This window comes from Salmo trutta, chromosome 16 (assembly GCF_901001165.1).
Source record: "Salmo trutta chromosome 16, fSalTru1.1, whole genome shotgun sequence".
In the NCBI taxonomy this organism is placed as follows: domain Eukaryota; kingdom Metazoa; phylum Chordata; class Actinopteri; order Salmoniformes; family Salmonidae; genus Salmo; species Salmo trutta.
Genome location: NC_042972.1, coordinates 41,975,562 through 41,997,345, shown reverse-complemented (window position 1 = coordinate 41,997,345; position 21,784 = coordinate 41,975,562). Strand labels below are relative to the sequence as shown.

The 21,784-nt window shown below is 43.4% G+C and overlaps 1 protein-coding gene across 2 annotated transcripts in view; it reads left to right on the top strand.

Annotated features, from left to right (window-relative positions):
• The first annotated feature begins 575 nt into the window (after positions 1–575).
• The window catches only part of LOC115150769 (A disintegrin and metalloproteinase with thrombospondin motifs 9), a 72,179-nt gene continuing 50,970 nt past the window's right edge, over positions 576–21,784 (top strand). For both annotated transcript variants that reach the window (XM_029694431.1, XM_029694430.1), the window contains exons 1-18: positions 576–931; positions 1,213–1,607; positions 6,530–6,692; positions 8,939–9,249; positions 9,716–9,799; positions 9,893–10,017; positions 11,102–11,142; positions 11,305–11,410; positions 13,196–13,342; positions 13,746–13,887; positions 14,343–14,447; positions 15,587–15,732; positions 15,903–16,084; positions 16,370–16,506; positions 17,007–17,124; positions 17,252–17,347; positions 18,308–18,474; positions 18,588–18,717. In XM_029694431.1, coding sequence (XP_029550291.1) covers positions 832–931; positions 1,213–1,607; positions 6,530–6,692; positions 8,939–9,249; positions 9,716–9,799; positions 9,893–10,017; positions 11,102–11,142; positions 11,305–11,410; positions 13,196–13,342; positions 13,746–13,887; positions 14,343–14,447; positions 15,587–15,732; positions 15,903–16,084; positions 16,370–16,506; positions 17,007–17,124; positions 17,252–17,347; positions 18,308–18,474; positions 18,588–18,717 — 2,695 coding nt within the window. In that variant the 5' untranslated portion in view covers positions 576–831. The remainder of the gene's footprint in view (positions 932–1,212; positions 1,608–6,529; positions 6,693–8,938; positions 9,250–9,715; positions 9,800–9,892; positions 10,018–11,101; positions 11,143–11,304; positions 11,411–13,195; positions 13,343–13,745; positions 13,888–14,342; positions 14,448–15,586; positions 15,733–15,902; positions 16,085–16,369; positions 16,507–17,006; positions 17,125–17,251; positions 17,348–18,307; positions 18,475–18,587; positions 18,718–21,784) is intronic.

Sequence of the window (21,784 nt, the reverse complement as noted above, 5' to 3'; positions counted from 1 at the left end):
AACGTATTTCTTCATGTCCTAAGCTGACAGAGCTGAGCTGACAGAGCCTTCCAGGTGAGTTGAGGGGAGACATTTAGAGGAACTCAATGACGTTCAATTCTAAATGTAATGATCCCAGCAAATCCTAATTTGTAAAGACACAGTGAATAAGGTAGATTCAGTAGAAGGCTAGATGTGGACTAGATAGATCTACGAACCCTTAGATCTCAGTGTCATTACAAAGGAGACCATGTAGGCTAATGCCAGGAGGAAGATGTATCCTAACAAAGCCATCAGTAAACAGTAAGCGATGCCTTTATAATGCCTTTATACATCAAATGATTCAATGTACCATGACTTATCCAGCTGTACTTCCTTCATGGTTTCCAGTTAAAGAACATCTCCACCACCACCAGCAATCATTATTGAAGATGTTTAACTCAAGTCATTTCAGTGATACATCAATCATACTGTAGGCCTAAGTGAATTCTGTATGTATGTCACAGAAACGGGAGTGGCTTGTTTAAAAGGGCGTGCTCCAGTAATGTACCTTTCACTAATCCCGCCCCCCACATCAGCAGTCTGTGGTGTGTGCAGTGTAGCCCACCACAGTTGTCTCTCCGACCCTTCTCTCTGCAGTAAGCATGTTCGCCAGGGTATCTGCGAACCGCTCACGACCCAACGCACGTTACCGGTGAGAAACCCCCCCACCGAAGAGTCAAGGATAATCGATTTGGATGTGGCGCGCACTTGAGAGTTTGAATACGGTGGTAAGCCCGAGTGACCGGAGCACCGGCAGTGAAGGAGGAATACTATATTCGGGGTGGCGCTCTCTACTTAACGTGGACAATCATGCATATGCTGTTTTGGGGACTAGGGTTTTTGCTATTTCTCCCTGACTTTTTGAATGTAGTGTCATCCACGGGGAGATCGCTATTGAGTTCAAGAAAAGGTAACGTATTTCGACTTGCCACAAAACAATGACCCTGTGATGTGTTATGTTGTAGGCTAACCGGCAGACAGAGAATGAATGACTTTTTTCAGGATCAGCAAAGCACATGACTTGGAATGCATTTATAATGGTCTTATGTTTCTTGAATGACTTCATTTCACAGAGGCAAACGTAATTAACTCAAATAACATTATTATTATTGTTATCATTATCATAAGCCTATTACTAGCCAATTAACATTGCTAATTCTATACACGTTATACCATGGGTTTCTTCTCCAGCTAAAATTTCCGAGCAGCTTGGCGCATATGAGATTGTAACTCCAGAGCGAGTGAATGAAGCCGGTGACAACTTTCCCACGAGCGTGCACTTCAAAAGGAAAAAGCGTAGTGTGGAGGGTAGCCCAGGCAACTCCTCTGATCAATGGGCCTTGCCATCAATCCATTACAAAATATCTGCGTTTGGACAGAACTATCACCTCAACCTGACACTCGAGTCGGGATTTATCGCTCCGCTATACACTGTGACAGTACTTGGAGCACCTATAGTTAACATAACGGATTTCACCCCGGAGGAGGAGACGGAGGAGGATACGGAGTATCAGCACTGCTTCTATAAAGGACATGTGAATGCTCAAACGGAGAACACCGCAGTCATCAGTCTCTGCTCTGGATTGGTGAGTCCAAGCACTTTGAGTAGCCTTCCCTTGATACAGTGTGATACAATGTTTCTCTGCACTATGATGGGCGCACCTGTTTTCTGACCAGATATGAAACTGTAATGCTAATAGTTTATACAGCTGTTGTAATACTATGACAACATGAGAACATAAGGGGAACCTTAGCCTGGAGTGCTGTAATGGAGTGTATTTCTACCTCTGCACAAAACGCGCTTTTCCAGCCTTGCGCATTTGTGTTCAACTTAAGTGGTTTGACTGTTAGCGAGAGAATGCCATTTATGTTAACTCTTTTATCCCTGACCATTTCACATGTAAATGAGCTGCTCACATAAATAACTTTAAGCCTAGTAGCCCCATTCTGCTCCTCAACTTCAGCCATCACACTCTGCATGCAGTGTCATGCACGCTTCTCCGGTAACCGGTGACGTCCTACGTTACGCACATCAGTGCAGAGGGAGCGCCAGTGGTGCTGACGTCATCGCGATTGAGTATCAGACAGCGACATAATCCCCATGCGTGCATGACGTTGTGTTGAGTTGAAATTCACTAGGGATTCTTATAGATTGTAATAATAACAATTAAATTCCCAATGTGAATATCATTGAGGTCATCACAAATTAAACAAATGGGACTTGCCTGCACCATATGCCTAGTAGGCTTGGAGACCATTTGACATTAAAATAAAACAAGGTTAATAATGTTAGTGTATTGGTGTGGTTCAGGCCAATAAAATGCACTATTAGAAAGTTACAATGATTCACGTATGTATAGGCTATTCATTCATATACATCTAAGGACTTTTACTTGCTCTGGACCTATTCACAGGAAAACAGTTGAAAGCAGGTATATGACCACTGATACATTATGAATTATATCCACTCAGGGGAGCCAGGCCCACCCAATCAGATTGAGAAAAAAAAGCATTCATTTTTTTAACGCTCTTTACTTGGCAGTGTTCCAAACGGGACATTATTTGTCTTTTTACCTCAACATGCAAACACCATCAGATATACTGTAATTCTGTACTTTAATTCATAGCAAGCATTGCACTGGGTTAATCAGATTTGATTAAATATAACAGAACAGATAAACTGGAATTACATTCACTCTCACGGGATGGGTTGCCAGAAGAACTAACTGAAAGCCACAACCCCAATTAGCCACCAATATGACTGCATTGAGGCATATGTCACTGTGCTTCTATGGCTATATACACCAACACGAGAGCTTGGGACTGACTATAAGGTTCAATCTGCAAAAATATTATTCTGAGGTAATTGTCTTCAACCTTTTACTGCAGTGGGATAAATCAGGGTCACACAGAGTGATTATTGGTTTTCTTAAACAAATCTACTTTGAAACAAAAGTATACACCTCACACACATGGTTATGGGCTTAACAAAATGAAGCAAGCAGCAACTCAGTACCCTTCCATTTTGAGTTTGCATCCCAATATTACACTGTTTGACATAGAAACACTGGATTTGTCATTTTGTAATTTATTTATTTATTAATGATGAAATATTAATAACATTCCACCCATGAGGCCAAAGAGGGTGCTTTTGGTCAATGACTGCAGCAAAGGGCTACAGTTCCGAACCCTAATTGGTTTGATTGGTGGCAGCTATTTTTATTTTGCATTCTTTTGAACATAACATGAATTGGGGTATTTAGATTACTATATAGGAAGAACACTGAACTGAACAAAGCTGCGTCAATGATCAATTTGGACATGAAATGCAGATAGAATCTTACCAAGCTCTCGCCATGCCACTGCCTATTTCATTTGTTCATTTAGCAAAAAACAGCTCATCATTCCGTGCCTTTATCACAGTCAACACTAGGCTTGGGCGATATTCCAATTGTCGTCTCTTCATACCGACCTGGTGCCATACCGGGATTTTTGGTAATACCGGTACTGCACACCAAGGGAGCTATTTTCAAACCTCACTGAACCTTTGTAATCTGAAGGTTAGCAACACTAACAAGTACATGTTGAATCCCATTGAGAACTCTAACCAAATGCTAACGAGTGTATTGCTAACATTTTATAAAGTCTCTGACCTAAACTATTTTCAGGACAGACATCCCAGCTCATAAAGTTATACAAGTAACTCAAAAATGCTACTCACAGTTTGCTAAATGCACAAAACAAATATTAGACAGCAAGGCTCTTGATGCAGGAGGGCCAATGCTGTTACCGGCCAACAAAGCTTGATTTAGGAAGAAGCTAACCACTTAGCCATATAGCTAACGAGCTACTAAATTATCAAACCAAATGTACAACTGCAGAGCATTTAGCATTTTAGGCAATACCCCGACACATTGACTCGGTACCAGCACTCCCTTTATATAGCCTCGTTATTGTTATTTTATTGTGTTACTTTTAATTTTAAAAATTACTTTATTTTATTTAGTGAATATTTTCTTAACTCTATTTCTTGAGTTGCATTGTTGGTTAAGGCCTTGTAAGTAAGCATTTCACGGTAAGGTCTACACCTGCTGTATTCGGCACATGTGACAAATACAATTTGATTAGATTTGGAATAGTTTTAAGATGTCTAGCTGGCAAACATTTAGTTGTCTTCTTCTTCGGTGGTGTTTAATGACAGTTGGCATCCAATATGTTGCAATACCGCACCCAACTGGACTATAGTATAAATCCATTATACCTTGTGATCCAAAATGGAAAAAGGGGAAAATAAACAACCTTCCAACTAACCCTACACTCATTTAAAAACCCACTACCCCATTCTACTACTTTGACCCTATCTGCTCCTGCACCATGCCAACGGCCTGGGAGGACGAGACACCACCACTCAACACACCCTGTAACTCTTCCGAAGTCAAATGTTGTACTTTTCTGCAGCTGCCACTACAACATATATTTTCTGGGATTTACGTTCCATTTCTGCAGTACAGTTAATAACCATTGCTATGAACGCTAAGAAGCCAACCTTACTGAAGCATATGTCACACCTTTCAGTATCCCTCACCCTTAACCTTAACCCATCCTCCTCTACTTTCTTCACTGCCTCAGCATATGACACTTTCTGCACTACTCTGACTCTTGCCACCTCAACCTGCCTTTCTCGCACCGGACAATTCCGATCTCCAGTAACATGAGCACCCCTAGAGTTGACACACACAACTTTATCCAACATTTAGTTGTGAATTCCATACTGTAACTAGATCACCTGGCACGTGCTACACAACAGTGAGTGACTCACAAGGCTTCGGTTTCTCGTCGTTGTGTGCTTGTAAACAAACACCATGTGACTGGGTACTACCGGTAAAACTTCAGAAGGAAAAATTACGTGACAGGTGAAATTAAGAACGCAATCTTCTTTATCTCCTAACATATTGCACAAGACTGTAGGTACTTAGAAATTAGCTACAAATATTCAAATAATAATAAAAAACACTTCAAAGAAATTGTTTCAATTGTATTGACGGTACTAAAAGAACATCCCATGGCTATTTCCAAATATCCCGGCATACTGTATAGACGGTATACTGCCCAAGCCTAGTCAACACACCTCTGTTAGCTTTAATTAGCTTAAATAAATGCTAAATGTGTAGAATAGCATGAGATGAGCTATTAAACAAATTTAGCACACAAAAAAATGATTGTTCAAAATAGTACCAGAAAGGGGTTATTTGGTTTGTAACCATAGTGGAACCCTTTTTGGTGCTATATAGAACCTTTTGTTGAAGATTCAATAAAGAAACATGCTCATAAGGTTCTAAATGGAACCTTTATGGTGCTATTAAAAAAGGTTCTATATAGCACCAAAAAAAGGTTCCACTATGGTTACAACACTGTTTGGGGCTATATAGAACATTTCTATAAAGAACCATTCTGAATCTGAAGGTTCTTTGTAAATCCTTTTGAAGAACCATACTGGGCTTTTTATTCTGGTCAGCCATATTATACTGTTAAAATTCCATAAGTGTTATTATTGTGCTAATTGACAAGTTGAATAAAGTGAGCCACCTCTGGTAGAGCTGGTGGTATCTGAGAAGAGAATCGAGAACCATTCATTGATTTAGTCAACTGTTCTCAATTGGCACAAGGCCATACAGGAGTCTTTCACAAGACACTGTCACTGGCCATAGTCAATTATAACTTGTATTGGCATGACACAACACATTAGATGAACTGGAATGACACTCTCACTCACGGTAGCACAAAATGTTGCTGCCCCCAATACCCCCTCCATAATACTACGAGTGGCTCCCACAACTAAATCAATAGTTGGTGTTGTCATTATATCTTGTGTGCATTTGAGCACAATTGTGAATGTTCCCAATAGTCATTACATTTTGCATACAGCAGACCTGCAGTATATTTGTGAGATTCCCTTTTCACTACTTTGAGGTGGTTTCAGTCTTTTCATCATACATAAACAATGAAATATAATTTCATGGTGAATTAGACTTACTGAGGGCCACCCTATTGGTCTGTAGCATTGAGCAGTGCAGCATTGTCCAATTCATTCTAGATTCGAAATAAGTGCTGTTTCCACATTGCCTAGCTTGGCACTTCACATGTCTGGTGTATCTTTGACCTCCAAGTTAACTAGTAGCACTGCCTTTATGAAATGGAACAAGGCTTCCATCGAGTCTGCAAACTGTGCCAAGAAACAAACAATAAGACTCACATTGTTTTCTGATAGGCATCATAGGCCTCATTCTTCTCATTTTTCCTCTCTTTTTCAGGGACCATTTTACTAATATGCATGCAAATACATGTATTTCAGCACATAATCATAAAATGATTAGCTGTGAATCAAAGCCAGTGGGGGCTCTGACAAGGACCATTTCCAGAACTCTGTGGAGTGTGCCCATGCAGTACGCTCCAATGATACTGCACTTATTTCAAACCATTCTAATTCCTCCTTTTTTCTCCCCCTCAGCTTGGCACTTTCAGGTCACCGGAAGGGGAATATTTTGTGGAGCCCCTTCACAGCTACGATGGAGAACTCTATGAAGAAGAACACACCAAACCTCATATTGTGTACAGAAAGAAAGCCTCTGAGAATGAGGCAGCTGTGGAGGACACTGCTTGTGACACATCAGGTACACTGAAATTATAAGAGTAGAGGTGCAATGGACATGTTTGGTCTGAGATGAGTGTTTTTGGTGTGTTATAGAGTTTGTCAGGAGGATTTTGGACACGCACACACACACACACACACAGAGAGAGAGAGAGAGCTACAGCTAGCTGAGTCAGTCCATTGAGTCAACTGACAGACTTTCACCTGGTGTCTTCCTCTTGGTGCTTCTGCACTCTGATGGCTCTGAGAGGAGAGGAGATGAGATGAGAGAGAATGGGACTCCCTGTGAGAACTGCTACGTGTGGAAACAAATGTGTGTGTGTGTGTGTGTGTGTGTGTGTGTGTGTGTGTGTGTGTGTGTGTGTGTGTGTGTGTGTGTGTGTGTGTGTGTGTGTGTGTGTGTGTGTGTCAGTCTCCCTGATAAAACCCCCCTCGTTACCCGGCCTTTAACGAGTTCCAACAGACAAGGAAGGATAATCGTTGTCTCTCATATACAGTATTATATCCTAAAACGCCAGTATATGATTTGCAATAGGAACTTAAGTCATTTTATAGTCATTTTACTATTACAGGCATGACCATACTACTGTTATGTCATGTTTAGACTTTGATGTAAAGCAGTGGCATAATTTGGCTCATAAAAAAACACAGTAAGAACTATTTCAAAGTTGTGCATTTTTGTTGTAAGGCAGATACAGTATAACAGATTATGAGTGGTTCTTCAGTGACTGACATATCTGATAGACAACGTAACTGTATGGATTCACTCATATGATCCCACCATCAGTCAGTCAAACTAATTGTGGCACAGCAACCTCACATGAACAACTGATTGCAGAGAGTTGTATCCAGATGGAATACCCACTACAATGCATTATGGGCAAAAGGTCAGAGGTTATTCATGTTTCCAAGAGAAAAGGGCAGGATATGGATGCATCTCACCTCTAATTTCCCAAGTTATTCTGTAACTAGGTGCTTTTTCAGCTCAGGCACAGGAAAATCATTTTGGAAGTTCTTCCTAGTATCGCCAAATCTCAGTTTATTGCCACAAGTTCCTGTTGACTCTGGCACTTCCTGTGGTCCTTTGGTAAGAAAACACGATGGGCCCAGTACCATGAAGACACTGTGTATATTGTATTGTATGAAAGTGATGCCAACTTCAAACATTTAACTATTCATTACTATGAAAATAAAGCTGAATGATATTGATTTGAGTAAAACGCAAGACATGTCACTGCACATAGTTGTTTTTCACATCTGAGAAAGGTCTTTGTGGTAGGGTGTGTGTGTGTGTGTGTGTGTGTGTGTGTGTGTGTGTGTGCGTGTGCGTGTGCGCGTGCGCGTGCGTGCGTGTGTGTGTGTGCGTGCGTGCGTGCGTGTGTACATAGAGGCATTTTGAAGTTGAAATGGCAGAGATGTGTATGATTGTGGTGATTAGGAGCTGAGGATGAGTGTGTTTCTGTGAGAGGAAAGTGGTGTTTGATTGCGTGTGTTACATTTCAGATTGTATGACCTGTAAAATGAATATTAAGTCTTAGAAATACATTTGAGTATGTTTTTTTTAACCAGTGGGGATGAATATAAGACATTGTGTTGGCTTTTACAAAGGCCCTCTGTAGCTCCGGATTTGAAATAAAAGAATATGTTGAATTCTGATAAGAATCATGGTGAACAGGAAACAGTTCAACCTTTGTGCTGGAGACAGAGTCCTGTTTCTATGACTGGTGTTGCATTGCAATTGGTGTAGATTTAGTGATCTTTCTTCTAAGAAAACAAGAGTGAAGAGGTACTAGTGCTACTCCATTGAGGTTGGTTGTCATCTCAAGATTACAATCCGACTCAGAAGTCACCCTCCAACCCCTGAAAAACAAAAAGTCAGTGTAGTCTGGCATCCAGTCCATGACACTCCTCCTTAATATGTTGGGACTTTGCTCCATCTTTGGTGTGTGGCAGAGTGCCAGGCTTACCTAAAGTGAACCCCACCCAACCCCTCATCTCTCCTCCTCTTCACTCCTTCTCTCTCCAGGCCCTTGGACCTCAACTCATTCATTTTGACTCATTCCTTCAGCAATAATATTTAAAGAAGAGCAGCAGCATATTTACTTTGGAAGCATTCCCAAGCATGCTCTAGTAGTAAAAACAGGGCTTTCAAGGAAGCGAGTGAGAGTTGATTGTATGATACATTCAATAGCCTGTGATCCCAGCTTGCAGTATACGCTTGTGGTTCATATTGTGTGTATTATATTCATTGGACCATCTCTTTTCCAGGACATAAACACAGACACAAGAGGAACAGCGACAAGATGAAGAGACGTCCGCTGTCCAGCAGTAGCAGCAGCATGCTGGATGACCTGGACAGCCTGTCTGCAGGCCTGACTGCCGATCCCTTCTCCAGAACAGAGCGAGAGAGCGGCAGACGGCCGGCTAATGACAGCAGCGGCGACTCAGGACCTCACAGGAGATCAAAGCGCTTCCTCTCCTATCCCCGCTTTGTAGAAGTCATGGTGGTGGCAGATAGCAAGATGGTGGAACATCACGGGAGCAACCTTCAGCACTACATACTCACGTTAATGTCTATCGTAAGTTCTGCTCAGTTAACTGACAGCAAGCGAGCCAGCCAGCTTCTTTGATTGTAGGGGAAGCCCAGGGAAGGAGTAAACAAAATGTTCAAACGGTCAGGAGAGGGGCAGCGTGAGGTGGACCTGCCTGAGAGCTTTGATGAATGTGTAAAAATAATATCAGGCATGTTGCATAGATGGCATCCTTGTGTCCACTTCAAATAAATGCTTCTTCAGGCGTTTGTGGCTCAGTGCCTATGGGGTAGCTAAACTAGCCCTTTATTGTGATCCTGGACGTCTCCATTCTCTACAAGATCTGACTGCAGCCATAACCAACCTCTCAAACAGGACTATGAGTCCAGGTTTTTCTTCCCTTAAAACTGCATGTTGATTTATAATATCTGAACCACTGATTGAGTCGACTCCTAAGTTCTGGAGACTGAAATGTATTGATAAAAAAAACAGTGTCTATAATCTTTCCCTTCAGGTGTCTTCCATCTACAAGGATCCCAGCATCGGAAATCTGATTAACGTTGTGATTGTGAAGTTAGTCATAATCAACAATGAGCTGGTGAGATCACAGCTCTAAAACACAGCATTCATTCATCAGTTCCAGCAGCACATTACAGTACTGTAAACATCTCCCTTTTACTCTCTGCTGTAGGATGGCCCAACCATTTCCTTCAATGCACAGACCACTTTAAAGAACTTCTGTATCTGGCAACAGAGGCAAAATCACCAAGATGAGAATCATCACTCCCACCACGACACAGCCATTCTCATCACCAGGTACACTGTCACTCCCACCACGACACAGCCATTCTCATCACCAGGTACACTGTCACTCCCACCACGACACAGCCATTCTCATCACCAGGTACACTGTCACTGCTACCACGACACAACCATTCTCATCACCAGGTACACTGTCACTCCCACCACGACACAGCCATTCTCATCACCAGGTACACTGTCACTGCTACCACGACACAACCATTCTCATCACCAGGTACACTGTCACTGCTACCACGACACAACCATTCTCATCACCAGGTACACTGTCACTCCCACCACGACACAACCATTCTCATCACCAGGTACACTGTCACTCCCACCACGACACAACCATTCTCATCACCAGGTACACTGTCACTGCTACCACGACACAACCATTCTCATCACCAGGTACACTGTCACTGCTACCACGACAGAACCATTCTCATCACCAGGTACACTGTCACTGCTACCACGACACAACCATTCTCATCACCAGGTACACTGTCACTCCCACCACGACACAACCATTCTCATCACCAGGTACACTGTCACTCCCACCACGACACAACCATTCTCATCACCAGGTACACTGTCACTGCTACCACGACACAACCATTCTCATCACCAGGTACACTGTCACTGCTACCACGACACAGCCATTCTCATCACCAGGTACACTGTCACTCCCACCACGACACAACCATTCTCATCACCAGGTACACTGTCACTCCCACCACGACACAACCATTCTCATCACCAGGTACACTGTCACTCCCACCATGACACAACCATTCTCATCACCAGGTACACTGTCACTCCCACCACGACACAACCATTCTCATCACCAGGTACACTGTCACTCCCACCACGACACAGCCATTCTCATCACCATCTCTTGGTGTAACGGCTAAAGTGTTGTGTTGACAGTCGCTGGGCCTAGTTTGGAGCCCTGGTTGGGGCTACACCCTGAATTCGCTGCAATATATTGTCTTTAGTTGACACAAACGAGTACACTAGTTGACATAGGGCATCTCTGGTGTCACCGTTCTGGGGTGTGAAACCAGTGGCATAACTTCCATCTGTGTGTTCTTCACAGGCAAGACATCTGCCGAGCGCGGGACAAGTGTGACACTTTAGGTAAGAGGAGCTCTTAGGACACATGCGATAGGCTGTACAACATAACATCTGATTGATGACAGTTTCATAAGCATATTGATGTACTTCTAATGATTCTGCTTTTGATAGTGCTGATGACAATGTAATGATGATGATGATAATGGTGATGCTGTTGGCTTGCAGGGCTTGCAGAGCTGGGCACCGTGTGTGATCCATACAGAAGCTGCAGTATTAGTGAGGATAATGGGCTCAGCACTGCGTTCACTATCGCCCATGAACTGGGCCATGTGTGAGTACGGCATGCTGTTTATTCTTTCATTGATTTCATGTCATTACAATTTTAACGCTGTATTTGTGTGTCATGCTATCTCAGACAGGTGTCTTATGTGGCACTGGTTTTCCTCTTAAAATGTCTCCAAGCTTCAAGACCTAAGTCTGCATGTGCAACGTCCCAAGTCAGCATGCACCAGCCAGCCTTCATCCAGCTTGGCAATACAACCCCAGGCCGCTACATTGGAGACTGTTACAGACTTTAACAACCCTTAGTCAAATAATGTTAACAAACCAATCTTAGTCAAATAATGTTTTTTTGCCACACACTCAAAAGGTGGGGTTGTTGAATTCCATTCTTATTGGCATCAAGCGGTGTCAAGTCTGCTTAGCGACAAAGCTTGGTGGAATACAGTACCTACCTGTCATACTGTACCGTAGAGAGGTACCATACAGTACAGTACAGTACTGTAGGAGAGAGGTACCATACAGTACAGTACAGTACCATAGGAGAGAGGTACCATACAGTACAGTACCGTAGGAGAGAGGTACCATACAGTACAGTACCGTAGGAGAGAGGTACCATACGGTACAGTACATTACTGTAGGAGAGAGGTACCATACAGTACAGTACAGTACCATAGGAGAGAGGTACCATACAGTACAGTACCGTAGGAGAGAAGTACCATACAGTACAGTACCGTAGGAGAGAGGTACCATACTGTACAGTACAGTACCATAGGAGAGAGGTACCATACAGTACAGTACAGTACCGTAGGAGAGAGGTACCATACAGTACAGTACAGTACCATAGGAGAGAGGTACCATACAGTACAGTACAGTATCATAGGAGAGGTACCATACAGTACAGTACAGTACCGTAGGAGAGCGGTACCATACAGTACAGTACAGTACCATAGGAGAGAGGTACCATACAGTACAGTACAGTACCATAGGAGAGAGGTACCATACAGTACAGTACCATAGGAGAGAGGTACCATACAGTACAGTACAGTACCGTAGGAGAGCGGTACCATACAGTACAGTACAGTACAGTACCATAGGAGAGAGGTACCATACAGTACAGTACAGTACCATAGGAGAGAGGTACCATACAGTACAGTACAGTACCATAGGAGAGAGGTACCATACAGTACAGTACAGTACCATAGGAGAGAGGTACCATACAGTACAGTACAGTACCATAGGAGAGAGGTACCATACTATATAATACCTATTCCCTGTGACCTCTACCAGACTCTACCAGACTCTACCAGACACTGGCCCCTGCACAGACCTGCTGCTAATGTTAACCCCAACCAGCCCAGTCATTTAACCCTGTGTGTTACCAGTCTGCTGCTAATGTTAACCCCAACCAGCCCAGTCATTTAACCCTGTGTGTTACCAGTCTGCTGCTAATGTTAACCCCAACCAGCCCAGTCATTTAACCCTGTGTGTTACCAGTCTGCTGCTAATGTTAACCCCAACCAGCCCAGTCATTTAACCCTGTGTGTTACCAGTCTGCTGCTAATGTTAACCCCAACCAGCCCAGTCATTTAACCCTGTGTGTTACCAGTCTGCTGCTAATGTTAACCCCAACCAGCCCAGTCATTTAACCCTGTGTGTTACCAGTCTGCTGCTTAAAGGATGATGCTTTATTTACCACAGTCAAACAAATCTCCCAAAACCGGTCCTTTAGTGCTTAGTTTAGCAATCAGCCTAACATGTAGGTCTACTGATGGTGGGTTAGACCTGTGTGTTGTGGTGAATATATGTTCTCACTTGTGGTTTGGCCTCCTGACAGATTCAACATGCCCCATGATGACAGCAACAAGTGCAAAGAGGAGGGGGTTAAAATACAGCAGCATGTGATGGCGCCCACACTCAACTACTACACTAACCCCTGGATGTGGTCCAAGTGTAGCAGGAAATACATCACAGAGTTCCTTGAGTATGTAACGGCCATTGTTTTCTATTTTAGACAAGCATGTCATTATGGAGAAGAGTTATTGTCGTTAACGTTAGTAGCACCACACTGCAGTAAGGGTTAAATGACCAGTCAGCTATTCAATCAAAACTGGTATCTGCACATTTCTGGGTTAAAGGAAAACAACATGACTTCTGTGTTGTTAGTGTATATTTGGAATGTTTATTACTTCCGTATATATAATTTTTGATTGAATAGAGCTCCAGCTCTTGTTTTCATAGCAATAGCCTTGTAGTAGGTACAGTAGGGGTTCTGTTATTTACAGGATACTACCTCTCCATCTGTACTGAGTGTGTTTTCTGTCTGTTTGTGTCTTTGTTTTTTTTTCCTTTTTTCTTTAAGTCATTTTATTTTTATTTCTTAATAGCACAGGGTATGGCGAGTGCTTACTTGATGAGCCCATTTCTAGGCCATACAGTCTGTCGCAGCAGCTGCCTGGACGGATATACAATGTCAATAAACAATGTGAATTGATATTTGGGCCGGGGACACAGGTGTGCCCATATATGGTAAGAGAATGGACCACTCAGAATTCAAATGACAGTTCACTGTCTAGTCCTACATTATTACAGTCTATGGTTCTAGACATTCTATACTAGGGTCACCTTATTCTGTTAGTTGGCTATCTCTCAGCTTGGCCTTCTGTACGGTATGTGTTAAAGCATTTGTTTACACACTACTCCTCCTGTGATTGAATGTGCCCTGCAAACCGCTGGGCTTGATGTTTGTCAGTGCTTAGCTCCAGGCTTTGTTTAAAGGGCACACGCCTTGTAAGACATGGAAGAGTATATAGCACTGTGTGTGTGTTTGTGGATGGGGCTCAGGCAAGGGAATGGTAACTGTGTGTGTTTGTGGATGGGGCTCAGGCAAGGGAATGGTAACTGTGTGTGTGTGTGTGTGTGTGTGTGTGTGTGTGTGTGTGTGTGTGTGTGTGTGTGTGTGTGTGTGTGTGAATGTTCTATAGGTCCAGTGCCGCAGACTGTGGTGCACCAGCCCAGAGGGGGCCCAGAGGGGCTGCAGGACCCAACACATGCCTTGGGCCGACGGGACTGAGTGCTCTCCAGGAAAGGCAAGTATCAGAGAGATGTACCGCAAGATGAAAGGATCTGATAGGGAAAGGGAAGGAAATGGACAGATGGGGATAAATAGAAAGGGTGAGATGAAGAGAAAGATAGAGTGAGACTTGCACCAGATACTTATGTAGTGTGTACACACAGAGAGAGAGAGAGAGACTTAAATAGTTTCATACACATCTGTGCATGAACACACAACACATTCACATACAACCAAGCCAGCTTCATCACTATGCTGGAGCATACTGGAACATTCAATGTTATGAACTGTCAAAATACACCCCATAAATAACCACAAAGGAAACTTAGATTTTAACTTTCTTTGTTCCTGCCGCTATTTAAATGACTCACAACTACAAAATGTATTTTTTCAAAAGCCCAAATGACAAAAGAAAACAACAAGATCACAGAAACCTGCCAAGAAATCAATTCACCAATGAAGACTCGATATAAACTCGTAGTTGAACAGGAGTGGGACGTACGTGGCAGTTGCTCCAAATTCCTCCATTTGTTTAAACATGGATTTGTTTGCTTCAGAGACTGTATTATTATTAGGCAATAACAGGCTTATGGTGGAGCTGTGAATGGAGGCTTGTGGAGATTTCCCTTTCCATTACTGCTTTAGTGTAGCTTCTAATTAGGCCCTGTACCAAACCCTTCACTTCCTGCCTGTCTGTCTGACATAAAAGGGCTGCGGGGCGGCCGGGCCGGGTTGCTGAGGTCCCACAGCACACATGTTCAGAGCCTGTTCTGTTTACACATTGTATTCCTGCACACAAACCAACCTCATGCCAAGCCTATGCCAGGCTCCTCACCGAGGTTGCCGCTGTTTAGAATGCAGTCGTTGTCACCAAGGGAAATGGATCGTCGGCTATAAACTGAAACATATCTTCCCCTTTGTGTTCACTTCCTCTCAGACAGACACATTTGTAATGGGTGTCTTTTTGGGTTCTGTCTTTTTCCAGTCGTCTTGTCATTTTTCCCAGATTAACATCAAAGGAGGTTGTGAAGTGCTTTCAGGATCATGTGTTGCCAGTGTGCAGACGAAGGTTTCCTACTATCATGCTCTTCCTCTCGCTCTCGCTCTCGCTCTCTCTCTCTCTCTCTCTCTCTCTCTCTCTCTCTCTCTCCACAGCACTGTAAACATGGCCAGTGCATTCCCAAGGAGCACGACGCCACCCTCGTGGACGGGGCGTGGGGAGGCTGGTCTCCGTTTGGCTCCTGCTCGCGGACGTGTGGCGGGGGCATCAAGATTGCTGTGCGCGAGTGCAACCAACCTGTGTAAGCACAGTCTTTGTAGTCATGCACATCTACTGGACTGTGTCTCCCTATGAGCCGCAGTGGTCAATGTACCGTAACATCAAGCCTCCTTAAATGAATTCTTTCCAGAGCAATTCTAAAGTACAGTCACAGCAGATTTGACGCTGTATCTATCTACCACCTTCCTCCAGGCCCAAGAACGGGGGGAAGTACTGTGTGGGGCGCAGGATGAAGTTCCGCTCGTGTAACTCAGAGCCCTGCTCCAAGCAGAAGAAAGACTTCAGAGAGGAGCAGTGTGCTGCCTTTGATGGCCGGCACTTCAACATCAACGGTCTACCTCCTAACGTGCGCTGGGTACCCAAGTACAGCGGAAGTAAGAACATCTCCTCTCTCTTTACGCATTCTTGGTTTTGCATCTTACTAACACAGAGAAAAATGAACTGGACTGTTAGGCCTTTAGAATGGGTGCCGTTGTAAGCTAACTAAGATTTCCTGTAGATGTGCACAAAGCATTCAGAGTGCTCGGTGAATCGATGCGATATAGCATGAGAAGTTATGTGAAGTTGTTGGAACATCCAAATGGTTGAATTTTCATTAGCCCCTATAATGTGGTCAGTGGACTGTTTTCACCATTCCCCCTTCCTCTTCTGTCCTGTAGTTCAGATGAAGGATCGCTGTAAGCTGTTCTGCAGGGTGGCTGGCAGCACGGCCTACTATCAGCTCAGGGACCGGGTCATCGACGGCACGCCATGTGGCCCCGACACCAACGACATCTGTGTGCAGGGCTTGTGCAGGGTGAGACTGACACACAGCCTTTAACGACCTCAGCCTGACAGTTAACCTGATATGCCATTCGTAACAGTCATAAGAGCTGTTATAACAGCTGTCATGATGGCATTATTTTAAAATGAGGAGAATATTATTCATGGAGGAGGTGTGGTTCTTCATTTTACTGTACTCTTGGGCTAAAGTCCATCGTCCCTATTCCTAGCAACAGACTAAAACCAATTATACCAGAATAGAGTTTCACTGTGGTGCTATTTACAATAGAGAATGTCTGTCAGGTGTGTTACAGTTAGATGAATTTAACACACGTAACCGGGTTCGATTCTGTGTATTAGGAAACAATTTATTAGGTTTTATCCCTGCAGGCTGGTAGAAGGTTGCAGGGCACAGTACAGAATTTCATAAGAAATTTCACTACTTTAATGACACTTCTTTCCCCCCGTTTTCTCCTCCTCCACTTCCTTCTCCTCATTTTCCTTCTCTCCTTTCTCCTCCTCATCCCTGTGCAGCAAGCGGGATGTGACCATGTGTTGAATTCCAAGGCGAGGAGAGATAAGTGTGGTGTGTGTGGCGGTGACAACTCCTCGTGCAAGACCGTGGCAGGCACCTTCAACATGGTGCGCTACGGTGAGCCAAACTGTGTGTTATCACAGTGACTGAAAAGTGTCACTGAAACCTTTTCACTATCCCATTATATACTGACCGCCATGGTCACTCAGAGACATTGAGTTCTCCTCTGCTTGTTGTGCTGCAGGATACAACGAAGTGGTGAGAATACCCAGTGGTGCTACAAATATTGATGTGCGTCAACACAGCTACTCAGGGAAACCAGAGGACGATAACTACCTCGGTAAGGCTCAGACTCACGATCAAAACACTTTTAGGGTCTTGTTGGCTGTTGAATTTGAAACATTAGCTGGAGGATTTGATTTGTCACTGTCTGTTATGTCAAAGTTCAGTATGCCTAAAATTCAGAGGTGTCAACAGGTTAAGTATTCTCTTCTTGAGCAGATATGTTATGTCTGGTTGTAGGTGCTAATGTAGTGTCCTGCCTGTCCTCAGCGGAGAGCTTTGGAGGGCCTGTTGAACCTGGCATGTTGGAGAGTTTGGGGCACACATGCTAAAACGTTAATTACCCAGAACTCACATAGCCCTCTGGGTGTAATTTCATTCTCTCTGTGCTGCTCATAAAAGTGTAAAAGCTACTATGCTTGTGTTTCTTGGTGTTTCTTTGTTCGCGTGTGCATGTGCGTGCGTGTGTGACTCTCTGCGGGTGCGCTGGGGCCTAAGGGGGAACAGGGAGAGAACAGGGGGTAGGGGGGCTTGTGGGAAGTGGGCTGGTCTCTGTGGCCACATTACTGTGATGTGTGAAATGGCGAGGAAAGTAACTCAGGAAATTAGCTCCATAATCGCATTAGTGTGAATGTGTGCAGCAGACTGTCTGATGAACAGAACAGGAGGACTGAGATTCCTCCAGTAGAAATGTAGGATTATTTTACCCGAGTTAGGTTTATCTGCTCTCTGGTGCAGCCCTTACTGTAAATGAAAACATCAACTGTTATGCTGCTCTATGTTTTTATCACTGTGTTAAGTGAAAGTTGTTTACAGTTGACTGACTCTCTTTTCAAAGCCAACTCTACAGTTTGCCCATGCAAACACTATGTTCCATTTCCTCAAGGAAGGAAAAAGGAGTTTAGCGAACTTAATAAAGACACTTGTGGTTTTGCACCCTGTCCCGCACTGTACTTTCAAAATCTTATGCTATCTTATTTACTCATGACAGTGTCACCTCCTCTGTCTTATTCTCCAGCTGTTTCAAACAGTCGTGGGGACTTCCTGCTCAATGGCGAGTTTGTCGTCAGCATGTTTAAAAGGGAAATCAAAGTGGGCAATGCCGTCATCGAGTACAGCGGATCCGACCACGTCATCGAGAGAATCAACTGCACTGACCGCATCGAGGAGGAGATCATTGTCCAGGTAGCAACTCCTTACATGACTGTTGAGAAGGTTATGTAAAATGGTTATGATGCAAATGGAACAGTGGAACTGTACTGATCGTTCTGTTTGTCTGCCCTCCGATCCCTCCTCAGGTGCTTTCTGTAGGTAACTTGTACAACCCAGACGTCAGGTACTCCTATAACATCCCCATCGAGGATAAACCCCAGCAGTTTGTCTGGGATGCCTACGGGCCCTGGCAGGACTGCAGCAGGCCCTGCCAAGGTGAGGGATGGGAAGGGAACGTAAGGGGTGTAGTGGTGGGGTGTGGGAAAGGTTGAGGTGGTGGAGAGGTGTGGATGAAAGGTGATGGCGTGTGGGAAAGGAGGTGTGGAGGGAGGTGAAAGGTTGAGGGAGAGAGAAGGTGAGGCTTTATGTGGTTGTATCTGACCACTATTAAGTCCAATATTGGCTCCAAGGCTCCTGCAACCATGTACTAAGAATTTCTCATGAAATAGTGGAGAATAGTGGACCGTACAGTGTTGTCAGGGCGGTGGGAAGCATCAGGAGTCAGATGGAATTCAGGAGCAAAATGGTGGTATTAATGAACAGATGTAGAAGGTGAGCTGGATCTGCAGTATTAATATTGACAGGATGTTGATGGACACTGACTTACAGACTTATAGAGTCAATATACTGAAGCTACATTTGCCTTCTAAGACAGAATAATAATAATAAATGCCATTCAGCAGACACTTTTATCCAAAGCGACTTACATTGTATGTATGGGTGGTCCCGGGAATCAAACCCACTACCCTGGCATTACAAGTGCCCTGCTTTACCAACTGAGCTACAAAGGACCACCTTCAAACAAGACAGAGCACCTTTAACTTTGACAACGCGCCAATAATTCCTCACACAGCTGAGTTTAGCAGAGTCTGGGACAACATGTCAGTCCAGCCTATGCACTCTTGAAAGTTCTTCTTCTTCTTCTGTAGTGTTTTAGGGCAGACTACACCTGAAACGTTGTATTGCCGCCCACTACTGGATGCGGGAAATAAAAAAGGGGGGAAATCCAAAACAACAAAATCCACTCAGAGCACTACTCAGATCTGGTGACCTGAGAGGACAGAACTGCTGCTCCATTCAGTATGCCATGCAGCTCCTCACCTGTTTCATCCTTCATTCCCAAAAAGCGTTCAGCTGCAGATAAGTTGATATTGATCTTTCTTGAGATCTTAGCCACTCCTGCAGTGCAGTTTATCGCCATAGCAATAAATGACAAAATATCGACTTTCTTCACGACAAGGGTATCTGGATCCTGCACCTTGCGAATGGAACCCACAGCACTGAAGGTTGGTGTCTCCATGGCAACCGAACCACTAGAACATTATTTACATTTTCTCGCAGCCTCTGCTTAGGAGGCACGCTGAACAGCTTTTAACCTAGCAATCTCTGCCTCCTTCACCCTTACAGGACATTTCCTTGGAATGCGTCAATAGCCGAGCACCAACTGTTCCAGGAATTTTTATTGTGATCTTCTTAGCCCTAACTTCTACATAGAATCCAGAAATCACGCCCTTGATTGGTGCCCTGCTCCGAAAATCGAAGGCAGTCACCTCTTTCTTCTTGAATCTGCTAAGGCGCAACGCACACTCCTTTTGTTCTGCCGACATGCAAAAATCTACGACATTCCACTTCTGTTCACCCTAACGGATTCCACAGTACACTTTCTTCAATATCTTGGCAACATAAAATGGATCTCCCAGATACATCTTCTTATCCTCAAACTGCACTCCTACTACAAACTGTGAAGTAGTTGTGCTAGGAGCAGTAGGCTTACTAGACAGCGTTTTAACTGTGATTTTAGCGCTCTTTATCCGTCCTTTATCGACTGTAGTCCATCCAGTATTGTCATCACCTTCATTCTTAATCTCAGCTTTGCTAGCGCCATCAGATTCAAACTCAGTATCCACTTCCGCCATTCTCTCTAGCTCTCGCAATCAGAGATCTTGCCCTCTCTTGAATATGGACATCTGAACAGGTTTAAAGCCCAACCTCTAACACTGGGATAATCCCAAAAGCATCTAAACAAGTATTTCATCAATTAACATTAGCCTAATAATTCCCTTCAAAATTAGTACTTCTCAATAGTTATCATATCAATGACCAATCAATCCATAATACATTTCATCATATGAGGACAAAATATCACATTAATGTTCAATGAATATAGATATTTGGAAAACCTCCCTCAATATAGAACATTGTAATGGACAACTATGATGGATGACTATGATGAATAACTATGATGGACAACTATGATGGATAACTATGATGAATAACAATGCGCATGTGACCGGTCGGCGTGGTCTCCAAATCAGTCCATAAAACAATCTGCCGTGGAGAGTACAGATTGGCAAAACAAATGTATCTTAACTTCTAATTAAACAATGATACATTTCTACTCGCATGTGACTTTTTCTCTAACAACAGTGGGACGTGTTTTGCATTGAAAACATTAGCAACATGAACAACCATTAGCAAACCATTAGCAATAGAATGAAATGTCAAAAATAACTTTAGAATATAATCTTTGAAGATGTAGGGCTCTATTTTAACAACCTAACGCAATGGTAAATCTTAGCACTGGTGGTAGCGCTATAGGTCTGGGCGTGTGTCAGAAATATTTGTGCTATTTTTACAGTGGGAATTATGGGCGCAATAGCTGGCGGTGGTGTGAAAGCGCTGGGTTTTGATGAATAAATAAATTGTAGGTTGACGGAGGGCTTGATCATTCACTGGCCAATCAACGTGTTCCATGGCTTAATACTGCGGAGCGGTTACCTCAAGTTGTGTAGGTTATTGACCGTCTTTGCGTTGCCATCAACTTCAATTTGGCTGGGGAGCACAGCAATATTCTCCTCCTAGTCCGTTTATTAAATAGCATAGGCTACAGTAATGAATAATAGCAACAACAAAATACAGTTTTGGCAGTCAACATTGTTGTACTTGCTTAACCTATAGGCCTATACAGGTCGTTCCACCAATTGGGTGCCTTTTGAGTAGTGTAACTTGGTGATTTATTAACCTAATTTAAACATTCTGTCATAAAGAGCACATGTTCAACTTAATAAAAATCTTGTTTTCCCATCTCAAGAGGTTAAATAAACAAAATTACGATAGTAAGTGCCAAGTAAAGTAACAGGGTTGACCATAACAGGGTTGACGATTTCATCTTAAATCAAATACCCATGTTACAGGGAGAATGGAAGCTTTTTGTGTGCAACAGAGAAGGTCAACTAAATTCAAGCTTGACAAAAAACATTGAAATTGTTAAAACATTTCTAGT